Source organism: Lineus longissimus, chromosome 5, assembly GCF_910592395.1.
Source record: "Lineus longissimus chromosome 5, tnLinLong1.2, whole genome shotgun sequence".
Classification (NCBI taxonomy): Eukaryota; Metazoa; Nemertea; class Pilidiophora; order Heteronemertea; family Lineidae; genus Lineus; species Lineus longissimus.
Genome location: NC_088312.1, coordinates 10,120,954 through 10,144,188, shown reverse-complemented (window position 1 = coordinate 10,144,188; position 23,235 = coordinate 10,120,954). Strand labels below are relative to the sequence as shown.

Genomic DNA, 23,235 nt, shown 5'->3' with positions numbered 1-23,235 from the left:
GTCCGTCTCAACCTGCCAAACTCAGAGCGACATGCGCTTGCTTTCACTGTGACCGGTCACTTCTGTTACTTGACACACAACAGTGCTGCCACCCACTGGCAACCTATTGAACCAAAGCAAATCCTGTTGAAGCAAGTCTGCCAATATTGTATGACCACATTTCACGGATTAGTCATTTGTCGTTCAGCTCAGTAGAACGATGGCACCTTTTGAATCGTGACCAAACCAAATTCATTCATTCCGGCATTGAGTTAGAAAAGTGTATGGGTTGATAACCCTGAAGATTTTTAGTGAGTATCATTTGTTATGATCTTTCAAAATTTATACCGTGACTATTTTTTCCTATATTTTCCTATATTTTCAGCATCTAGGCCTACTTCATACTATTGTAGACTTTATATGTACATACACAAGTATATATGTAAAGCCCTAGGCCCTAGCTACCAGTGCTTATGGGGTATTGCTTTATTCTGTGACAATTTGGCCACCCTGTGTTAATATGGATTGACATATTAACCTTTTGATGTTAATCAGAATTGTGACAGACTAAGAGAAAAGAAGTACAATGTATGTTAGTGAATCTTATTGTTTCCTATATTGATATTAATTGGTTGATCAGAAAAGGAGTGTATATGTAAGTTCCTTATATTAACTGTTTTTCTGATTGGGGGGGGGGGGGGGTATAATGATTTTACCTGGTAATTTGAGTATTTGGGTCAGCCTACAAACCTAAAGGAGGCAGAAAACAGACTGGCCTAGAGCTGTTTTATATTTCTACATTTGATTGCCATTTTTCATCTGCAGCTAGTCGAAGTGATGACAATGACAGTGATGTTTTGGAATACTTGACGTTAACATCAGGATGCTGAGCAGCCTGTCTCAAGGTGTGGGCTCCCTTAATGGAGATGTGTCTATTGATTTGGACCAACTCAAGGTAATTTTAAGACGTATCGAATCTTTTGTATGTGTTTTTTTGGTAGATTGTTACAGTGTTTCCAAGCGTGGGTTCGACTCCTGGCTGAGTCACTGCTTAGTTCCCCTACTGGTCGAGTTCAAGTGAGCACCTTCTGGTTGCTCCTTGAAACCCCTGATTGATTTCTGTGGAGACCGGGGTAATAATATGTTATCCCAAAGTGCTTTGAGCGAGAACTATAGTGTCACGGAATTGCGCTATATAAAAGACTCATTATTATTATTATATTATTGGTGCACTAGAACCTCTCCTGCAACTGACAAATGCTGTCCTTGATAGAGAGATGTCCTGATTACTGAGGTCAAACTATATAGAAACAATCCATTTTGGACCAAAATCACTGTCACTATTAAATGGAGGTGTCTGCTAAGGGTGGTTCTACTGTACTACATATTCAGATGCCCTTTCTTGTGTATGTTTGACATGTGTTATGTGTCACATAAAAACTTCAGATATCTTTTAGGAAGTGACTACTTGGCAAGCCCGGCTTACCAAACAGCGACTTTTTCTTGTCCTGAATGGAGAGCCGAACTCATTAATATTAAAGTAAAGTCTCCAGATTGCCAAACAGGGTAGATTTTTTACCTGTTTGGCAAGCCCGGCTGGCCGAACAGGGTGGCTTTTTAGTGCTGTTTGGCAAGCGGCTCTCCAAACAGGACAAAAAAAGATGCCTGTTCGGCGAGCGGCTTGCCAAATAGACCCGGCCTATATTTTAAAACATTTCAAAAGCTAACAAATCTATGAAAAGAGTTGTCAAGGTCTTCATATCCTGCAAACTTTTCCTATCATGAATTACAACTCAAAATCATGAATAACACCAAAGCTTCAGTTTGACACGAGTTTCAATGATTTTCAGGGCCGTCAGACCCATTACACACTGCCGCCAGTCCTTCTCACGAAATTCGGTCCACCACCTTACCACCATCATGGCGTCACAATCAGCTCTCGAATCAAATCGGCCCAGTCGTCAACCCGGTCAGAAAAACCCGACGGAGAACTCATCTTACCCAAAACGTTTTGTACCAGGAAGGGGGCACTGCTTTTATTCACCGCACCAGAAAAGATCCCGGGATTAAGCGAGGAGGATCGGGAATTTATACGGGAGAAGATGAGGATATCAAATATTCAGGATCTCAGTAATCGGATCGGAACGTTGCATCGGCTGACCAAATCAGTTCTTATGTATGGAGATGAGGTGGGTGCTGAAATTGTTTTTGTTTGGGCATTTCAATCATGTGATTAAAATCGGCAATTATGACAATATTGGCAAGAGTTTTCCACCACAATTGTTTCAAAATGTGCATTTTTTACCTCTGTGGACACAATTACAAAAAGTGAAATCAAATCTCTGCCAAAATAAGTGATTCTGTGGGTAGATTTCCTTCGCAGAAACTGGAATCTTTGGAAAAATATTAACTGGAAAGAACAATTTTTTACCCACTGTATAATGCCACTATATACAAGTTTGCGTTGGGGCTGACAGGTATAAGAACTCTTTTTTGGTAATTATTCAATTTTATGTTGGCTTCTGACGATCAGCTCTCTAACAAAACACGGCATAATTTAGGCCTCGGGGCCTATTTAATGGCAGGCTACCATGCTCATTGACACGGTACTATTCTTGTTTGCATTGTAAACATTAGCTTTAATGATTTTATCCAGAATTAGAATAGCACATTTGTTGGGTAAATATGATTTGTGCAACACCCTGTCTTAATCTAGACTTTGGTGACCTCGTCATGATTGTGATCAGCCCAAACTGATGAATATTTGAACGAGTGAGTTACTCCTGTACATGCACAGTTGATGAAGAAGTGTCTAGTTGCAGGAGATCTGATATATTCGGTGCTTCTAAGGAAGGAACGATATATTGTACCAAACATATAATATGTTGATGGCACTGGATTTTAACTCTTTCCTTGAGGGCCAGCATGATACAAACGAACGGCTCTGGATCAATTTCAATATTGAGTCGATTGCTCTCTAAACGTTATTAGCATCATAATTAATGTTATTCCATCTTTTGTAATGCTACGTTGACAGAAACTGGAGACCCCCCCCCCCCCTCTGATTGAAATTATTTGATGTGGTACTGGATATATTAATGTTTATACATGTAAGCCATGTCAACTTTAAACTAATGTCGCTTTCATCTGAGCGGCCGACATGTAAAATCTAATGACTGCCATTCAGCAGAGAACATAGATTATCACTGCTATTGCAAACAATTAGTTGGCTTGTTGCCTGGGCACTAATCGTCAAAGACCATTTTCATCTAATCAATCGGAAAATCTATATAGTGGTTCACATTTGTCACTGCGTGGCAAATGTCATGTTGCCATGGTTACTAGTAAACACCTGTAGCATCCATCTATACATTTGAAACTGTTAATGATTTATCAACTGGCGACAGTTCGCTGGCATCATGTAAAAGAAGCATTGCCTTATAAAGGGAGGGTTATTCATTAGTGATTATTCTGTAGATTTTTGCAAAAGTGATGAAAAAAGCAAAAAAGCCCATGAAAATTTGTATCTCTTGTCTTGTTTGAAGTCTATATGCATAGACCTTTGTTTTTTGTTGCTTACCCGGTACTAAAATGATTGAAATTATTTAAAGGATCAGGCTTAACCGCTCAATAAAAATAAACCAGCTAAAAGCATTCTTTTCGATCTGTAAAGAGATTTTATGTTCTCAGTAATCATTTAGAACCTTTTAGGTGGGGAATTGTTCTGCACAGTTTACCCATATTTCCCCAACTGTGCCAAAAGATTTATCGTTCCCAGTTGAATGAAGCTAGACAAGGGCGGTGTGTTTTAAAACAAGTCTTACCCTGAGGGGAACACTGAGACACTATGCTATGGGATTATGTACTTAGTCAACTTGTGGATATAACTTTTTTTCGTTTTATTGTTAAGGGTTGAGGCTTAAAGAAAAATGAGTTTATGATCTGTTTTTAAGACTAGACAGTTTGCCTGAAGATAAATATTTTCTAACAAAAAATATTTAAAGGGAGTTGGTCTTCTTGATAAAATCCTTATAGTTTGTTAAGGTATTTTGAAGAACCATGAATATTGCTCAAAAAAGGACGATTAGACATCGCTATCGTAGAAATCCAACAAATCTGCTCACTTTTTTTTCGGTTCCTGCTAAGAAAACATTCTCCCTCGTGATTAAAAGGCAAGGTAAACAAACCAAACAACAGGAAAATATAAATAGTTATTATTTGCTATACTTTCAGGGCTATGAAAAGGAAAGTACAAGCATAGCTGACGAAGAAAACAAAGTCATCTTGAAGTTTCTCCATGGACTCGATGAGCGTGCCATAGATATGAGAGCGCAGCCTGGTGGTGACTTTGGTTCCTACTTACGAGATGTCAAATCACGAGCGAGGTGAGATTGGTTTTTTAAGGCTGCAGCAGTTGTGAGGGAACAAGATGGATTTTTGCATTCAACAAAATCACTAGAATACCACGGTCGCATGCACTTAAAATATTCTTCTGTGTACCTGCAGCACCCTTCTGCATTGTAACTATGCTTGATACAGAAATTTTCCTGTAGACTTCAGTCCATTTTTGCGAGAAAATGGCACTGCACAGAAAGGACTGGGAAAAATGTCAGTCTTGTCTGATTGATTTTTCTGTGAATTGATATTTATAGATCATTAATGGCGCTGATTTATAATCCATTACATTATGTATCAGTTATGTAATACTGTCAATATATCAGTTCATAATATCGGGTTATGCACTAATTAACAATAATGAGTTACTTCAGTTCTATCGTTCTGATATGAGCTATCTGACACGGACAAAATTTCTACCACTTAATGGGTCGCAAAAGCTGTTTGTATTATCCTACCACTCAATTATATTTTAATACTATTAATTTTTATCTCAATATTATTTCTTGTAATGCAAACAGATATCGGTATGTGATGTTGTAGTGTAACAAAGTGTTGTGATCTATCTATTGTGTGTTGATTGGATTTTGCATATCTTAACTAATCCACTTGGAATTCATTAAATGTGAGAACCATCGGCGGTAATCACAGGACATCTAGCCGTCATAAGCACCCCACAAACAAGTGATTGAAATTGCAGCAAAAGTGGTCATTGCACGCATTAAGCGTTGACCACAGGTACCGCCATTTTGTCTAGACCTCCAAATCCTAAAGCAATTAAAACTCTTTCCAAATGAATTGAATGCTCACTTAAAACCCTGGAGGCTGTTCTCTGGAAAGCAAAGGACAGACTCCAGCCCTTAAAATGAGCATTCGCTATGTTTTGAAGGAGTTCCAATTGCTTTAGGATTTCAAGTTCTAGCCAAAATGGCTGTACCTATTGTCAACCCTTAAAAATGTCAACAAATGTCCTCCAGATTCATTTCAGCTAAACAATTGCTGTTGGCCGTGCCTGTATCCAAACGTTGTGGTTTGTGACAAGGCCTTTTGTGTCAGTGCACCCAGACTCTGGAATGAACTTCCAAGGAACATCAGGGACTCAGAGTCTGTGGACATTTTCAAAAACTAAAGGGACACCTATTTTTGTAGACATTGGTGAACTTTTTAACAGCGCCTTGAGCACCATTTCAAAGGTGGATCTGGCGCTATACAAGACTCCGTATTGATTGATTGATTGAAGACAAAATTAATGAATCCCAATGGCTGGTAGCATATTTTCTTAGCCGTCAAATGTTGAAGAGATGTTTTACAAAGAAATATCATAATGACATAGTTTCCTTTGGCCCGTTTTCATGACACACAATATCTATGTCCATTCACTTTTGATATTGTACATATTTGGCACTTCTTTTATGAATCAAATATGCTCTCATGCGTCTCCTCAATCTTTCAACTCATTTGACACCTTTCACCCATATATCATTCTGAACGATACCGTGATTTGCCTAATGGTCAATATTACACGGAGTATTTCTAAGACGCTCATCAATGTGCTTTATATCTACATGTATGCTTCAGTAACTCCAATATTCTGGAAAACCTCAAATATGATATAGCGTCGTTCCATCTATATGCTTTTGGGGACATAAAGGATAAATTGATTATTTTTCGATATCGTCACGCTCTGGTGACTTTGATAATGATTCGTTTGTGTGATTTGCTGTTGCAAGTCCAACAGGTTGTGTTTATTAACCAACGGTTGTGAAGCGGGGGATGAGAAACCATAGCCAAACCAGAGGAACTTATTCATCAAAAGATGTTTGAGTTAAAACTTACATCTTTTAAAGATGTTTAAGTTAAAACCCTCCCGGAGAAAAATAACCTGAATAAACAGGGGAAGAACAAACATTTTGAAGGGAAAGTCCACCCACTTCTTTAAGTGGTAGGAAGTAAGCTTTATTGTTTCCTTATCAGACAACTAGCTGAAGGGGAAGTAAGCTACATTTATTAATAAAACCTTTACAATTTGCCTGAGGTTTTAAAACACTAAGGTATAAATAATCAAGCTTGCTTCCTAATATGATTTCTAACTTTCAAGGAATAACTTTGCTGGAATTAAGCTTTTGGCATTGTGGCAGTGAGTTAAAGCTCAAATAAAATGCTTTCAATTCGGCCAGTGACAGACGACCTCATTTCGAAAAGACACTATTGCAGCTCTGAAAGAGATTTAAAGAAGTATCGTAACAGACTACTGTTCCCTGTTTTATATTTCAAATAATTGCAATTATAAAGATTTATAAATGAAACAAAATAAAAAATTTTCAATCCTGAAATGTGGGTGGTTGTCAAAACGTTTTCTGTCTCAATAAAGTTCCAATGCCTGGTTCATTATTTAAAATAACAGCTTGAGGCTCTAATTAATAACATAAATAAACAAATATTTGTGACTAAAGTAGATTACAATTTACCCTTGGGCTTTATTAAAAAATGTTCTCTGAGCCAACTAGCAGATATATTTAACCCATTAGCTACTGGTGTTTGGCACAACAAAGTCGTTTAGGACTTTAAAAAATCTTGAGGTTTTTATGACAAGGTCGAAAACGTTGAGGTGTGTTTTGTTTTCCATAAAAATTGAATTCTCTCTTTTCCAGTTCCGCAAGACCGTCTTCAGTTGGTCCAGGTGTCCGGTTTGATGATAATGTTTCTGTTTCAACCATTAATGACGATACCAGCAAATCTCCAGACATCTTGACTGCCAACAGTGACAAGTTGACCGAACCGTTCCGTGCAAGCAGGTAAGATAGGTCTGCAATAACTTTGGGGGCAATATGCTGCAAGCCGCATTGAAATTAGTGGAGATATTGATGGCATAAAGTGTTGATGTTAATATCACATCGAGATTGTATCTCTCTGATTTCAGAATGGTAACATTGATTTCTGCCATCTCTGAGGTCTTGGTCTGAGTAAATAGTTACATTGGTGCCCTTGGCAGGCTCTGAGATAGATTTGATAACATATACATTGGTGCATGCCATCTCTGAGGGCCAGTGATTACATAGTGATAACATCTTTTCAGACTCATGGCCAGGTTCAATCAGAGAGAATTGCCTGAAAGCTTATCAGTGTAATTTTTGAGTATTCTGCTTTGGTAAAAAAGGGACATGAGAGATAAAACATAAATCACCATTCCAACTCCTGCTGGGATTAACATCAGGCTGATTTCAAGAACTGATCCCTCCTGGCCAATTATTGCGGTGACTGTCGGATTTGATCGTGAAATCAAATTTATTCTCACGGAAATCAAAACACTGAAGAGCATAATCCCTAGAAGTACTGTGGTGCTAGACAAAAGTATTGACAGCATATAGATGAGTTTCATCATCAAGTTAAAGATACCTATTTCTGGTATGTAGGGTATGCTTTTGCCACTTGGCGATATCCATTTGTATGGGAAAATTACGTTAAGGTATAGCGCCGAAGCATCCAAAATGAAAAATGACTTCTTTTTGTACAAACCGTAACACGAGTGATAGAATACTACCACATATAAGATGAGTCCCAGGAGAAATGAGGCTGAATCGTAGGATAGCCAAAGAACCTTGTACAGCCTACTGGAACTATCCAGCATACCACCGACATAGGAAGGAAGGTGCTGAAATATCACACACAACAGACAGCTGAGAGGCCAGAAAGGGTACAGTTTATACATACGTTCAGATTTCTGCAGCAAAAGTTGGATGCTTTCCAAGCAGAACAGGGCAAAGAACAGTGGGAAAAATCCTGCGTATTTCAAAAGCTTTCTATACTTTCGTTGTACCAAGACTGACAATAGTAAATAAGAAAGCATGCTGGCCATCAAGAGAGTCATGAAACAAACGCGTTTGCGGCGTTGGGATACGTTGAATCGTGCCTTTGCTTTCAACTCCTTGAGAAGTCGTCTGCTCTCCAGGTATGATCTATCTGCTTCCGACATGACATCGTCACCATCCAAGAATAGACTGCAGAGGGAGTGGCTGAGGCCACGTCTCTCGACTTCACGGAGTATCCTGATCACATGGAAGGTGACGTCTTGTATGGACCATGTGATGCCTCTGGTGTGATCTTGGTAGGCAATGTCGAGGAAGGTGACTTTGATGGGGTAGGAAGGGAGGATGCCATCGCCATAAGGATCTTTGATGTCAGACTCATCTCGAAGAAGCTGAAAGATAAAATATTGGGTTGATATCCTCTGGTCACGGATTCACGGTTTTAACCTTTTGACTGACCATCCAAAGACGCATTAAAATGCGTCTTTGTCAACAGAGCGGTCATCTACCATCGATACACTGCTTTGTTGCATTGGTCAGGTGACCTGGGTGACCACCGATTCACTGCCTAGTCTCTTCAACCAACTTGAACAGCCACGAAGCATGGATGGAAGGCATTCCACTCACCTTAATAATCCTGTAGACAGATCCCTTTATTTCATCAGCCTCAATTATTTCCCGTAGTAAAGTCTGTTCGGTGTCCACAAAGCAAATCTTCCAGTAGTCATGGGCAGCCACATAGTGACACTTGAAGCGTCCTTCACTCTCCAGGCTTTTTGCCAATGGTGTCAAGTGCGCAATGTTTTTGTTATCGGCTTTCAGACCCAAGGTCAGGTCTATCTTTATTGTGCGTCCGTCATCGTCCTCGTACCAAATCTTTACTGCAGGACCAGCTTTCTTCATTTTGAAGTCTTCAAGGGTGTTGGACAGCAATTGTTTTATCCTGTGCAGGAACCTATCATGAATTGTGGCTGGGTTGAGCTCTTCTGTGGTGCCGTCACTATCGTGCACCCTTAAGCTGAAAAATGAACAACTTTCGTGATTTGCAGATCGCGGTTTTGTGCGAATCAAGCGTTTTTTTGTGGCTTCTAATCCGTCAACTGACATTAAGTATTGGAAGTCAAACTCATCAGCTCCACAGACTTTGGTTCCCTCTGCAACACTCCCGCACAAACTCAGCTTGCCACCGGCAAATGAGTTTAGGTCACTTTGTCCTTGGTCAGTACCATTTTCCAGATTCTTTACTATTAAATCCTTTATGGCCTGGACCTTTCTTGGGAGCGCAGATTCTTTTGGAACACGACTTGTTTGTTCCTGATGCAGTAGACATGGGTTCAGATAAAGTCTGGCAATAATGCAATCGAAAGTGAGGTCCTCGCAAACTGATGTTGGCTTGAGCGACTTCCTTCTGTGTATTGGTAAGAGGGGAGCATTTTCACCTTGTACCCTAACTTTGGCTTCATGCTCAATTGGCATCTGAAAAAAAACAGGTGTACTTTAATATTCATCCGTCAGGTATAGACCATCACTGTGTTAGTGCATTTTAATGGTGATCTCTGAGATTTTTTCTATACTGTGGATTAGACTATTAAAAAGAGGACGAGGAGCAGGCCTATTTTCTAGATGGCACGGACAACCTCTCCTGCAGCAAAGTGACAATCATATTATCGCTTATCGCAGATAAACATATATCCCATGTTGCTGTGAATGAAAGAAAAAAGCTGAAAGATTTATAAGAAACTCACCTTGAGAAAAGAATGGACAAACGAGTTGGAGGAATTGTAACGATAGACTCTTTTTCCTTGCGGTGTTGCATAAACACGATCCGAAGACTGAAGTTGTCAGCAAAGTTGTCCAAGATTTATAGAAGAGGATTTGGATCTGAAATCCATGCATCGAATTCCCCCTCGTGATAGTCTCCCACTCTGTCAAATGCATATCACATTGCTAAATTGGAAATTTTTAGATAAGAGCTGATGTGTCCTCTACTCTTGTTGTGGCCGGATATTTTGGTTTTCTGTGTCAGGAATGATGTGATTGTCATGAAGATATAAGATATCTTAAGTGGTTCAATTGACTGATAAAATATGTTTAAAACATATTTCCTTCCTTACACATATTGGTCATGCAGGAAAAATATTCTTACAGATACGGACCAATGATATTCAACCCTTGGACAAATTGTATTCGCAAGTCAAGTACATTTACGGCCCAGCAGGTCACCCTATTGGTCATGTGCACCAGTGACTGATAGATGTGGGTGTGGTCACATGCAATTTGCTTTTTTCTGGGTTGTAATGTTTGTTACGCACATATTTACAATCATGTTTACAATTATATTTACAATTATGTTATAGATGTTTAAAAATGGTGGGATCAATATATACTTCATTTCTACACAGAGGGCTTTTTGATTTCAGAACCACAACTTTTTTTTGTTTCAGATGATCGTGTCAGAAAAATTGGAAGACAAATGTGGCATAACTTAGTTTATAACAATTCTCAGTCTCTGTTTTCCAATATGACATTGGATCATCTGGTTTACAAGAATCTTTTTCATCTTCCAGACCCACCAGTTCAGTGGCAAGCAGACGCTCTTTCAAAGTGTTATCGACTGACAGACTGACAGCCTCTCTGAAATCGGCAAGCCTCGTCGACACACCATCCCCTGTTAGCACAAGATACTCCTATGGTAAGTAGACCTAGACCTATCTCTCAAGGCTCAACCTTTCGAGGCAGAAAAAGTATCTGTAAAATTCACTACAGCAAAAAAGGACATTTCTTCAGCTCTATATATAATCAATATGGCCCAAATTATCTTTGGGTTAACAATGAAGATGCAGCTATATCTTCTTGTTTATTGTTTTGTGGCTATTTTATCAAGATCATCAATGAAGTCCATTTCCATGCTATAACCATGCTATATAACTTCATCATATCGTCTTCTCTTCATTTAAGATGATGCATTTGTTGAACCTTGCCTGACTCGTGCGGTCAGTGCACGACCCAGACGACGGAGACGACCTCCTTCACAAACTAGAGTTGGATCGGGTCAAGTGAGGGGGCGCCAGACGACGAATCAGACCGGTGATGAACCTAACGTTAAGTTGGAACATCGCAAACAGCAGCTGCTTCGACGACAGAAAAGGGCAGCTCAAAAAGAAGCTGAAGGCAAAGGCCCAGAAGGTCAAGGCCCTGAAGGTGAAGGCCCTGAAGGTGAAGGCCAAGTGAAAGGTCAAACTCAAGGTCACGTGAGAAGACAAAGGCAAGGTCGAGAGGAAGACGATAAAAATGTCTTTACAAAGGATTCTTTGGCTGAAAGTATTCTGGAGGGAGTTGAAGATGATTTTGGAGAAGATACTCAACAGACAGTGCTGTCTCCTAGTGGCAGTAGTGATAAACTAGGAGATGAAAAACTACACGCAGAAGTTGTCAGAAATCGTGGTGATGAAAAACCAGCTGATTCTTGTCCAACATCTGTTCCAAGTAAAAGATCAAGCATAGCATCGCAGGATGCCGACCCGAGTGGAATTTCTAGCGTCGTGATCCGGCAAGCAGACAGTGTTATTACTGATCATGTGATCAATCCAGATGAAGTGCCCGGCGACCGCGGCATTGTTGTCAAGCCGGAGGAGGATGGTGTCAGTATCTCATCATCTGTTCTTGAAGAGCAGGATATTGATCTACCATCAGGTAAGCTTTGTCTGTTATTCAGTGTTATACTTGGTGATTTCTCTTGCTTGACACATCACTTCATTTGAAAATGCCTTGTCTACTCCTTTGCAGATGATGAAGCAAAGTCTTTGAAATGGAGTGACCCCCATGAGACAAGACATACTCAGAAACCATTACCAACTGTTGTCGTAAAGGGTAGGTTTGAGGTGGGATTATTGCTGTGATCTGTACACAATAATCCAGGGTGATGGTTATTTCATCATACCTAAAACCTGTTTTGAGTACCACAATATAATAAATTCAGTCGAGACGGTGCATGGATAGCATGAAAAGTTAACATTTTCGAACCAGCTTCCTGGAGATTGTAGTTGTTGTCACTATCATTATAAACTATAATTTCAGACAAATGCCCAGTTACCATAACACCACAGGAGGAGATACCATTTGAAGGTGAATTTGAACTTGATGTGCAAACACAGATTGGGAAGGAGGGGTAAGCAGTTTGTTTGATTTAAGTTTTGTGGATATTATCATGGTTTAGGGGAGACGCTGCAGGTAATCTATTGAATCAGACTCACAGAGGTCACTGGTGTGTAGTACAATGTAGAATCAGTCTTCAGTTGTGTGTGTCATTTATGCAGACTTTGTGATCCAATGTGAATGTGATGTCTATCGTGTGGTATTTATTTTTTGTCATGTAAATGGTGCTGAAAATTCATCTTTGTCCGAATTCAGCGATTTGTCTTTAAATGGTGATGTTGATATTTTGGATGAGGACGACATTTATGATGATGACGGTGACTATGATGATGGAGATTATGAAGATGAAGACTATGATGACTATGAGGAGTATGACGACTTTGAAGAAGAAGACTTTGATGAAGGTGCTACTCAACCATTGATGCCACAGTACACTGGTAAGTTATCTATTTGACTCTTTGAATGATATCTGAAGTTCAGATGAACTCTCTCCTTGTGGTTTATTTTCCGGTGTGAGAGGCCACTCTCCACAAACAAATGATTATTGGTTTTCTCCCCAATACTTGCAGGTTGGTACTGACTTCAATAACCAGACAATTGGCTTTATACTCCATTTCATAAGAAAACAGCGCTCCAATTGGGCTGTCGGAGTGATTGGGTGGTCAGAGTCGTCCAGTTGAAACATCAGCACCTACCACCTCCAAGGTTTTCCCAGAAAATTAAGCAACGTTCATAAATTTATTTTTTTTTCTGTTGAAACGGCACTCATTAGACATTATTCTTTCCAGGGACCTTATTTTCTCGTGCTGCTTCATTCTCGTTTGATAATACTCTTGCTGAATCGCAGGATCTTGATAACATAGTGATAGATGACAGTGTTCAGATGTTGCCTCACACTGTCGACTCACTGGCAGGATCCAGACCAGACACAAGAACACAGGGTGAGTGTATTCAAAAAACTTTCAAAGCTCACCACAGACAAGTGAGTCTAATTTCAGGAATGTGGCACGATTGTTGCTGTAATGAGCGATAAAAGTCTGCTTGGCAATCTGATGAAAGTAAAATGTTTTGCACATCACAGCAACGAAGGATTCTAGTCCGATGGATTGGACTGATAATGTTCCACTTTGTTCTCTTTTAATGGTTCAATCTATTAAAGTTATCTTCATTATTTCCCAACTGCATAATTCTATCAAAAGATTATTCAGTTTTCTCTTCTTTAATTCTATTAGAAGAGAGCGAATCTGAAGCACCTACCCCATCAGCACCCCCACCATCACCCCCAGGCTCCAGGATGTCAAAAGCAGACTCCCCGAAACAAGCCCCATCCCAGGCTTTGTCGGGTGGTTCCAGGCCAGCATCAGTTGCTGTGTCGGTGTCTCCATCCCAGGGAGGGTCTGCCCCACCTTCTCGTGCAGGATCAGCCCAGCCGAGGCTGGCATCCAAGGCTTCGAGGAAGTCATTGACTGGGGAACAGCTCCCTACGCTGGTGGCATCTACAGAAAGTTTTGATCGCATTAAGGAACCATCGTCTTCAAGGTCAACACCAGGTACTGTAAACTGCAGAATTGTCACACCTTTTTATTTCTAAGAATCGAGAAAATGACTGAAATAAATTTATCGCTGTTTTAACCTTGTTTGAACCCTCCATCTATGAACACAACAGCTGAGAAAAATATTTAATGCGCTGCATGCTATCAAGAACAATCTGAATAACAATCTGAATTGTTAATCATGTTGTGATCTAAATGTTTCAAAAACATATTATAAGAAGTCTTCAAGGTCTTGAATTGCAATATCTCCTTGCTCGACTTCATCATAACTACCACTTATTTCTAATCCTGAATGTTCATGATTTTGCCTTTTCTTGTTTAACTTCAGTTAGTGAACTTGTCCCACCGGAATATCTCAAAGAGCACCAGTTCGGTGAACAGTCAGAAGCTGGTAGGACAGTCGACAGTGGATTTGGTGGAACGTACTCCTTGAAGCAAGACTCGGCAACTGACAGTCGTTCTACATTCCAGAACGACTCCCCTGGCCTTGCCCCCAGTAGGCCTATAACTGTCAAGCTGCCATCAGAAATGGACGATAGTGGTTCCAAAGAGGACGTAAGAGGAATTTTGTTCCCTTATTAAATAGCTGTTAAAAGTCAATATTCAAATTTTATGAACTGATTTGAGACCATTTTGACATCTCACTTTTTGTCAAATATGATATACTTGCCATGGCATATTTGATTGTGTTGATGTAGGTTAGTGCATAGTGACATAAAAATTCGGGTAGTTGTAAAACAAGAAACACAGAAACGAAACAGAAACACAGAAACGCAGAAACGAAACGCAGAAACGAAAATCAAACGGGTTTTCATAAAAGTTGGAATCAAGCGGCACGCCGATACTTTCCTTGCCCAATCCGTTGTTATTGTCGTTTAAAAGTAAAATCTGAGGTTGGTGGGTTGCGGCCAGCCGGAATGCAATAGAGTTGTTGAGGGGATACATGGAGCAACTTGGGGGGGGGGGGGGGGGGGGGCGGCACGATATGGGTGAAGTCTTTTGAGGTGGTGGTGTAGTACTTTGGTAGGTACGATTCGATTCCTACAGCATGTTATTTTAAATGAAGGTGCAGTGCAACATCTTGCCTTGTAGTGTTCAATTTACATGAAGTACCAGGATCATCCTACAAATCCCGTCTGATGCAGCACTAAATGCAAGGTACGGTACCAGTACATGGGTGAATCATTTCGACGTTATGTGAGACGTGAGAGACCAATTTTGGCGACTAGAATAGAGTAAAGTGGGGGGGGGGGGGGGGGGCGGGCACTAGACTTGGACTTGGAGTAACTCAATCTTGCCTGCCCAGCTGCTGCCTTTAAATAGTCCCTTTAAATATCTGTTTATGTTTATGAGGTTGCAGTAGGGAAGTTCAGCCTAGTGTCGTGCACAGGCCATGGAATGTACAAAAGAACAGGACTCGCTATTCGAAGGACTATTTTCTATTTACGCCGTGTAGTACATACATGTAGTGTATTGGCACGATCAAGGCCGGATGCTGCCAATCTGCGCACACGTTGATGAGGCTAAAAGGGGAATTGGGAAATGAGAATTCCTCCTTCCATTCCGACTGAATACCAGTTTTAGTTACACCCGCGTTCGCGGCCACAACCATGGCAACAAGATGGAGTCTGCAGACCAGAATTCGCCACAAGACTGGTTTCTGCGTTTCGTTTCTGTGTTTCTGTGTTTCTGTTTCGTTTCTGTGTTTCTTGTTTTACAACTACCCTAAAACTTCATAGTTTAATGTACTCCTATTTGAAATATGGACTGTTTGTTATATGAGGAAAGAGAGTTTTCTAAACCCAAGATGCCTCACCCCTGGGTTTTAATCATTACCAGCTATTGCGGGCCTAGCACACTCTGTTTTGAATAGAGGGAGACTCCATCATTCCTATTGTTTGAGATTGGAAAGGTGTGAATTAATCTGGCAATTAGCCTCCTGTGCATTGGTGCATACAAACACTAAAATGTTTGGTTTTTGCTGATTTAGGGTCAAATAAATCAGCCAAAAGTTTTGAAAGCTTCACAAATGATTGTTGAAAGGAAGTACTTTATGATAGTTTGCGAAATTTTGATTAATTCTAGGTGGAAAGTAATATTTTTCGCATATTTGTTGGGAAAAAAATTGAAAATCCTCCAATTTTCAACCCCCCTATGGACACTATGAATTTTTCTCCAATAAAGCTGAAATCTTGGGAATATAATCCTAAGAGTTATATCAACCACGTCTGAAGTCGGGAGTTTGTATCAAATGTATAGTTTCGGAGCTAGCGCAGCTAGAAAAGCCCCCAAAACCCACTTTCTCAGGAATTTACACTACGGGCTACGAGTGAAGCATTACAGATTTACCAAAATTTTCAACCTATAGATGGACACATCGAATTTCCATCCAAATCACTCCAAATTTTGCCAGTAAATACCTAGACATATATAGAATTGTGTCAGAAGTCGGGAGTTGGGATTATTTTAACACCCCGCCCAAAAAGCCAACTTTATTGATATTTCCTATGCATTTTCCATTAGGCTTGCCAGGACCAATTAAGCAGGTGCACTAATTGGCTTAATTGGCTAGGCCCGCAATAGCTGGTAATGTTCCTCTGTATCTTTTCCAGTTGTTGAAAAGCCGAGTCAGTTTTAAGCCGACTCCTAAGACAGATGCATGGAAGCCACCTCATGAACCTACAGATGTTACTAAGGCTGTAGGCATCAGTTCAACTGGAACTAAAAGTGTGGTAGGTTGTCTTGACACTTTTTCTTTGATATGTCCAGTGGAATGGTTCACCGTGGCCTGGTTATTACAATCAAATAGAACAGTTGTTGCAATCAACTGGAAATAAGTGTGGTAGGTTGTCTTGACAGTTTTTTCTTTGATATGTCCAGTGAAATGGTTCACCGTGGCCTGGTTATTACACTCAAATAGAACAGTTGTTGCAATCAACTGGAAATAAGTGTGGTAGGTAGTCTTGACAGTGGTCTTCAAGTTGTTACCTGTATCAATCGTTCCTTTCAGCGGCCTACTAGTAGTGATGGTCACCGGAGCCCCTCAATCCCAAAGCACTTAATGGGATTGACTGCCCAGAAGAAAGCGCTCAAGTTGGAGGCAGAGAATGCCAAAGTCAATAAACAAGAGAAAGAAGGTGAGAAATTTCTTCATCCTCATCATCATAGTCATCGTCATAGTCATCATCATTCTAGGCATCTTATCCTTAACTTTGCCGGATATTTTCGAACGCCGTCTCATTAAGGGAAACCAACAGTTTGATTCACCCAGAAACTGCCTCTCTTCACGAGAGAATAAGAGGCCTAACATCCATTCCAAATGTTAGTTTGAACTTTGTTTTTGTACTTCCCATTTAATTTTTCTACATTCACTTTAGTTGAAGCAATGCTTACCTCTGATCTAACCAACAAATACGAAGAAGGCATGACTGTTGAAGAACTCGAATTGGAGCAGAAGATTCTGGAGGTAGGCGTATCATACTCTAACCTACTAATACAAGTTATAGAATCTAATGTAATCTATTTTTGCTTGTACCAGTATGTACCCTTTATGTTAAAACCTCTTTGGAGAGGTATTGGTCTCTTAGGCATAGTAGCAGCAGTCACAGCCAAAAAAATGACCTTATCAGGAATATTTGCATGGCGGGATGAGATCACTTCAATCAAAAGTTTCATTGCAGGAGAAAATGAAGAAGGCAGAGCAAGTGGTATCTGGTGTGAAAGAGGAGAAGGGAAAGAGGAAGGGAATAGTCAAGAAAGAACCCATGCAGAACAATCAGAAGAGGAGAGGCTTGAAAAGTCAAGAAAATCAACCGCTCGATCTAGAAGCGCAGAGGAAGGCTTTGCAGGAACAGAAGTTGGAAGAGAAGAAGGTATTGTACTCTTATCTGGTCAGAAGAAATATGCCTTGTAACTGCAATAGTTGCACAGTCCATGGGATTGCCTTGAGCATGTTTATGATGAGACGCCCAAGTGAGAAACAAGAATACTGTAGCTTGTGGTGGACTCCTCCTTCATGGCTAGTGTCACCAGGCCAGTTACCCAAATAACTGCCCCATCTGATTGGCACGCAACACACGCTCACAGGAGTGAAGTATAATGAGAAAATAATGGTCATTTCACTCTAATTTTTAGCGACGACTTGAAGAGGCCATGGCAATGCAAGCCCAGATTATGGAGAAGGAGGTCAGTAAGAAAAAGGAATTGGAAGAAGCAGCAAAAAAGACTGCAGAGATAGAAGAACAAATGGCAGCTTTAGCGGACGAGGCCCAGGACGCTGAACAACTTGAAGAAGATGCCAAAATCGCGCTGATCGCTGCTAGAAAATCTGCAAGGGAGGAGCGTGAAATACGACGCAAGCAGGAGCAGGAGCGAAGACGGCAGGAGGCGGCAAGCAAACGTAAACAGGAGTGGGAGATGATGGAGCGAGCCAAGAAGAAGGAGATGGAAATGCTGGCGAAGATTAGAGGGGTCGAGGCACAGAGGCAGTTACAGGAGGAGGAGAGATTGAGACGGGAGGCGGAGGAGGATGATGAGATGGAGAGATTAGAGGTATGTCTTTGAGGTCAAGTACAGATGAGCGCACTTGTAACATAGTCAATTTATTTTGCACCATCCAACTACATGTATTAGATAAGGATAGATTCAAAGGAGGAGGTGTAACGAATTATTGCCGGATGGGCATTTTAGTACAGTACAGGACATCTCTAGAGATGTTGCATTGTTGAGGAGGCAATGCAGTGCCCAAAATTTACGCAACCCAGAACCATCCTTCACAGTCAGGAACTCTGTATTTATGTAGTACTGGCCTATTATGACTTCTGCTACTCCTTGATGATCCCCTGTGATGAGCTGATGAGATCCTGTTGTGTGTGTGACTTCAATACTCTACCAGTAGATACGAAACTCAGGTGGACTTGGGCTTTGATATAGATCATTGATATTTAACTTGTAGGAGGAGGAACGCCTTGGCAGGATAGCGGCTGAAGAAGAGGAGGCACGGATTGCTGCGATTGAGGCACAAGCTGAGGAAGAAGCCTTGTCCAGGTTGAGATGGGAGAGAGACGAGGCAGAAAGGAAGAGGAGGAAACTGATGGTTGAAGCGGAGAGATTAGCAGCAGAGGAAGACAAAAAGAGGTTAGGAGTTTCGGAGATTTTGTGCATTCAGTGTGTTCCTCCTTTAAAGGGAGACTATGGACAAGAGCCAGGAGGGCCAGATTAAGTTACTTAGAGTTGATGATAGGTGGCTCTTCCATCTCACAGTGCACTGGCACTATTCATTCTTGCACGAGGCTCACCAAATCATACCAGTTCCCAATTCACCTGGAGACCACCAAGCTCCTGTCTATGGGCAGTGCACGGTTTATGCTGTTTAAGCATAACAAAGATAGAACAGTCACTGGACTTTATTGTGGTACGATTCAATATTTTCAGGCAAGCATTCCTCGAAGAGCAGAGAATTGCAGATGAAGAAAGACAAAAGATAGAAGATGAAGAAAACAGAAAGAGAGAGGAAGAGAGACAAAGGCTCATACAGGTTAGATCGCCAACCTTCCGACCCCTATAAATTCACCATGATCGTTTTACAGTTACCAATATTGAATCCAAATTTCTTTACTATTCATCTTGGTCCTACATGTATATACAGTAGAACCTCTCAATTAAGGAATGACAAGAGGTATCCTGTTAAGAGAGGTCAAATTGAATGGAAATAACCAAGTTGGCACCAAAACTAGTGACCTTAACAGAGAGGTTGTCCTTAATAGAGAGGTGTCCGCTAAGGGAGGTTCGATTGTATGTTTTCCAGCCTGGCTCAAGGGTGACCGTCATTGCTAGTCACCACAGAGGTTAGACCTAGGTGGCTCATTTTGATGTGGGTTATCAAGTGTGAGATCAAATGTGATTAGCATATCTATGGGAGTAAACTTGACCTTACTGAGTGAAATCAATACCTCAAATTCTCAGCTTTAATTACCCTACATTGTAAATATCCTTTTATAAAGCTCCAGTTTACTTTAAACATGTTATCTGGGGTTGTTGACAAAAATATTCAGATTATCAGTTCTATCATGTTTGGAAGACCTATATGTATCACAAACATTAATGCTATTTGTTGCCTTGTGACTGTACTGCGTTTCAATAACCCCTCAATATCTTTGGACTGTGGATCTTCTCTTTGAAACGAAATTCAGGGTTTGTATTGTTCTGTGTTCTTAAACTCTGTACAGCCTATTAATGATGTTTCTTAGGCAATAGGGGACTGACTGCATGAAAATTGTCCCACCACCAGTAGTGTATGTATTACTTGTGATGTCCATTCACTGAAACTTGGTGGCTATTTGTAAGGTGGGTTCTCGCTGGCATCTGAAATGGCCACCACATTTCATCTGACTGGCAATGACAAAATGGCAGATCAGCTGGAAGTCATGTACTGTGGAACCTCCTTTAGTGGACACCTCCCTACTAAGGACAACCTCTCTATTACGGACACTAGCTTTGGTCCAAAATTGGTTGTTTCCATTCAATTTGACCTCTCTTATCAGGACACCTCTCTATTAAGGACAGCACTTGTCAGTCCCAAGGGCGTCCTTAATAGAGAGGTTCTACTATAATTACTATTTCTGCTTTTGACTTGATTGTACAGCAATTATAGCTCCGCATATTGTTTCAGTTGAAAAAAATGGAGGAAGAAGCTCGAGAACAAATGAGGCAGGAGTTTGATAAGCGTAGAGAAATGTTGCTCAAGAGACGTGAAAAGAATCTTGAAGCGAGGAACCATCTTCAGGGTGTCCGAACCTCTCAGGGAATGACCAGACCATGGACGTTTTCTTACTATGTGCTCTGGCCAAGGGATACATACGAAAGGTAAGATACTCTACGTTGTCATTTGTAAGTGATAAGTCTTCTGGGGTTATCAACATTTTCGAAAATCTTTTTTGCCAGACCCTACAATTATCACAGTTAATTGGGAACAAGTCATAATGTGGTTTTCGGGCAATTGTGTTGTACAATAATGTAACTGTTAATACAAATGATGAGGCATGATACATTTATTTCACAGGCTTATAGGCGGTGAAGAAGATAGCAAGAAAAAGAAGGGTGCATTCCGAAGAAAGCCAAAGCCAAAATCTGCTCCACCTAAATCATGATGATTGAAATTGAATCAATTTTTGATAACAATCATTAGGAACTATTACTGCTATGTGCCTGGATTTCCTCCAAAATTACACCCCTTTTTCAAAGTTTGGTAATTCACAGAAAAAAATCCTGTTAAGCACCTAATCATAAGCACCCAGGAAATGTTTAGACTCTTGTAACATGGTACAATAGGTACAGTAGAAACTCTTAAAGTTTAAGAGACGTTGTTGTTACTTGATCAGATGTATAATTTTGTTGTTAAATTGAGTAATTTGTCTAATAAATTATATTATATAATCATGTCTTTTCTCTTATACAGTAGACCCTCTCTATAAAGGACACCCTCGGGATTGACAAGTGCTGTCCTTAATAGAGAGGTGTCCTGATTAGAGAGGTCAGATTGAATGGAAACTGCCATTTTGGGACCGAAACGAGTGTCCTCAATAGAGAGGTTGTCCTTAATAGAGAGATGTCTGCTAAGGGAGGTTCTACTGTACTTTGCATTTCAATCAAAAAGGTGGTCCTCATGCTATGCTGACTCTGGTTGAGTTTGACTGATAATTTCCCACCAAGGTTGCTTTTGAATTCCATAATTTGTGGACATATCATCAATCAATCAAAATGAGGGTGTTCATAGTGCCAGTATCCACTAAAGTGATCAGTGGTATGAGGGGGTAATGGACCGATTAACTGCGATGGTTCAGAATGCATCAAGACGTCCGCGAATTATAATAATTCACCACCGGTGTAAAAGTAAAAAGTGTCCCCCCTGGAAAAAGTGTCCGGCCCTATTGTATTCTGCAATATGGTTCTATAGAGACCCTGACCGTCAATAGCTCAGAGATTGAAGCGCATAATAGAATCCTTTGTTCCCGGACATTTTATCCTAGGACATTTTAAACTTCTACACCGGCATGACTGTGAGTCCGTACTAAGTAAACATGACCCATATGATCTACACTGCTAACATCATTAAATGATTTGGCAACACGTGGTTTCTATTCTTACTACATGCAGCGAGTTTATGGGCAGGGTTGGACATTTTATCTGATCTGAATGCTTCTCTATCTAAAAACAATCTAAAAGTAATCATTTCAACTTACCCGAACAGTACATCCAGTGAGTTACGTGTTCACGCAGACGATAGACGGCCAGCTTTCGCTTTCGTGTCGGCATTTTTCAACGCGGGAGAATGCGGGCAGCGCCACGCAGGTGTTTGAGGGTCAAATAGTCGACCGTACAAGTGGCGCCAGTCTAACATTGAAGAAAGGCAGCGGTTAGTTAAAGAACTAGATTTATACGGCGTAACACGAAGAAGCATTAAGGAAGACACACATTGTGAATTTTGTTATACAGTATATATGGAATATACATTTATTTGTAATACTTCATGAGTCAATTTTACAAGACTATACAATTAGGGATAGATCGGCTCTATGATACATTAGCTAACGGCACATGTTTTCACGATTATGTACAACGATGGGCTAATGAAACCTACTGTAGGCAGGATCGAAAGCTATACGGGGTAGGTCTCCACCTAGACCGGCCATCTAGGCCCTTCCCACTACAAATAGTAAATGTGAGCTCATTTCGGCGGACTCGTTTCCACCCAGGAGATGAAACCTGCATCTCGTGCAGTTTTCTAAAGATCTTCAGGCTAATGAAGGAACTGAATTCAATTCGTTCGAATTACAGCGTTAGGTGGTGATGGTGGTGGCAGACCCGGTGGCGGATAGCTGTTCATACGTTCCGTTTTCATCTATCTCTTTCGCTCTTATAACATTCCGTTTATGGGCACTTTCCGCTCAGTATTGTGATATCATCAAAAGCGAACCCTTGGCTGATTTTTGCCGTCTTCGAAAGGTCGAATACAAGCTGAAAATTAATTAAAAATGGAAAGGATCGATGAATTAGAAGATGCAGCAGACTTTAAACTTGAGTTATATCTTCAGAGAGACCATTTAACTTCATGATAGATAAGAACAATGGGCATAGATTCACCATAAAAAACTTTCGGTCATTTGGCAAAGGTTCGTGATCAACACAGCTTGTCTCTCAGTGCACACAAACACTACGCTTTTATCAGTAGAAATGCTTTGAAGTGGACAATACACATTCTCTTTACATTCGTTGATGAGAACGACAGACCAACCAGGCCATGGGGAATCTCTTTACCCTAAATTCCCCTTCGTATGATGCGGAGAACG

General features: G+C 40.5%; 2 protein-coding genes across 2 annotated transcripts; one reads left to right on the top strand and one right to left on the bottom strand.

The window, feature by feature from the left end:
- The first annotated feature begins 160 nt into the window (after window positions 1-160).
- LOC135488363 (titin homolog) lies at window positions 161-21,322 on the top strand. The gene is made up of 22 exons (XM_064772950.1): window positions 161-290; window positions 805-934; window positions 1,830-2,168; window positions 4,213-4,364; window positions 7,026-7,169; window positions 10,748-10,872; window positions 11,139-11,873; window positions 11,967-12,050; window positions 12,258-12,348; window positions 12,591-12,772; window positions 13,124-13,276; window positions 13,568-13,885; window positions 14,217-14,443; window positions 16,501-16,620; window positions 16,899-17,025; window positions 17,266-17,354; window positions 17,569-17,760; window positions 18,023-18,439; window positions 18,843-19,024; window positions 19,322-19,424; window positions 20,559-20,752; window positions 20,949-21,322. The coding sequence occupies exons 2-22, from the start codon at window positions 863-865 to the stop codon at window positions 21,034-21,036; spliced, it is 4,134 nt and encodes a 1,377-aa protein (XP_064629020.1). The 5' UTR covers window positions 161-290; window positions 805-862; the 3' UTR covers window positions 21,037-21,322.
- On the bottom strand, window positions 7,083-10,096 carry LOC135488364 (uncharacterized). Its single transcript, XM_064772951.1, has 3 exons — window positions 9,926-10,096; window positions 8,808-9,656; window positions 7,083-8,572 (listed from the first exon to the last, which is right to left on the bottom strand). Exons 2-3 carry the CDS (start codon window positions 9,654-9,656, stop codon window positions 7,469-7,471), a joined length of 1,953 nt encoding a protein of 650 aa, XP_064629021.1. The 5' UTR covers window positions 9,926-10,096; the 3' UTR covers window positions 7,083-7,468.
- Window positions 21,323-23,235: the final 1,913 nt, after the last annotated feature.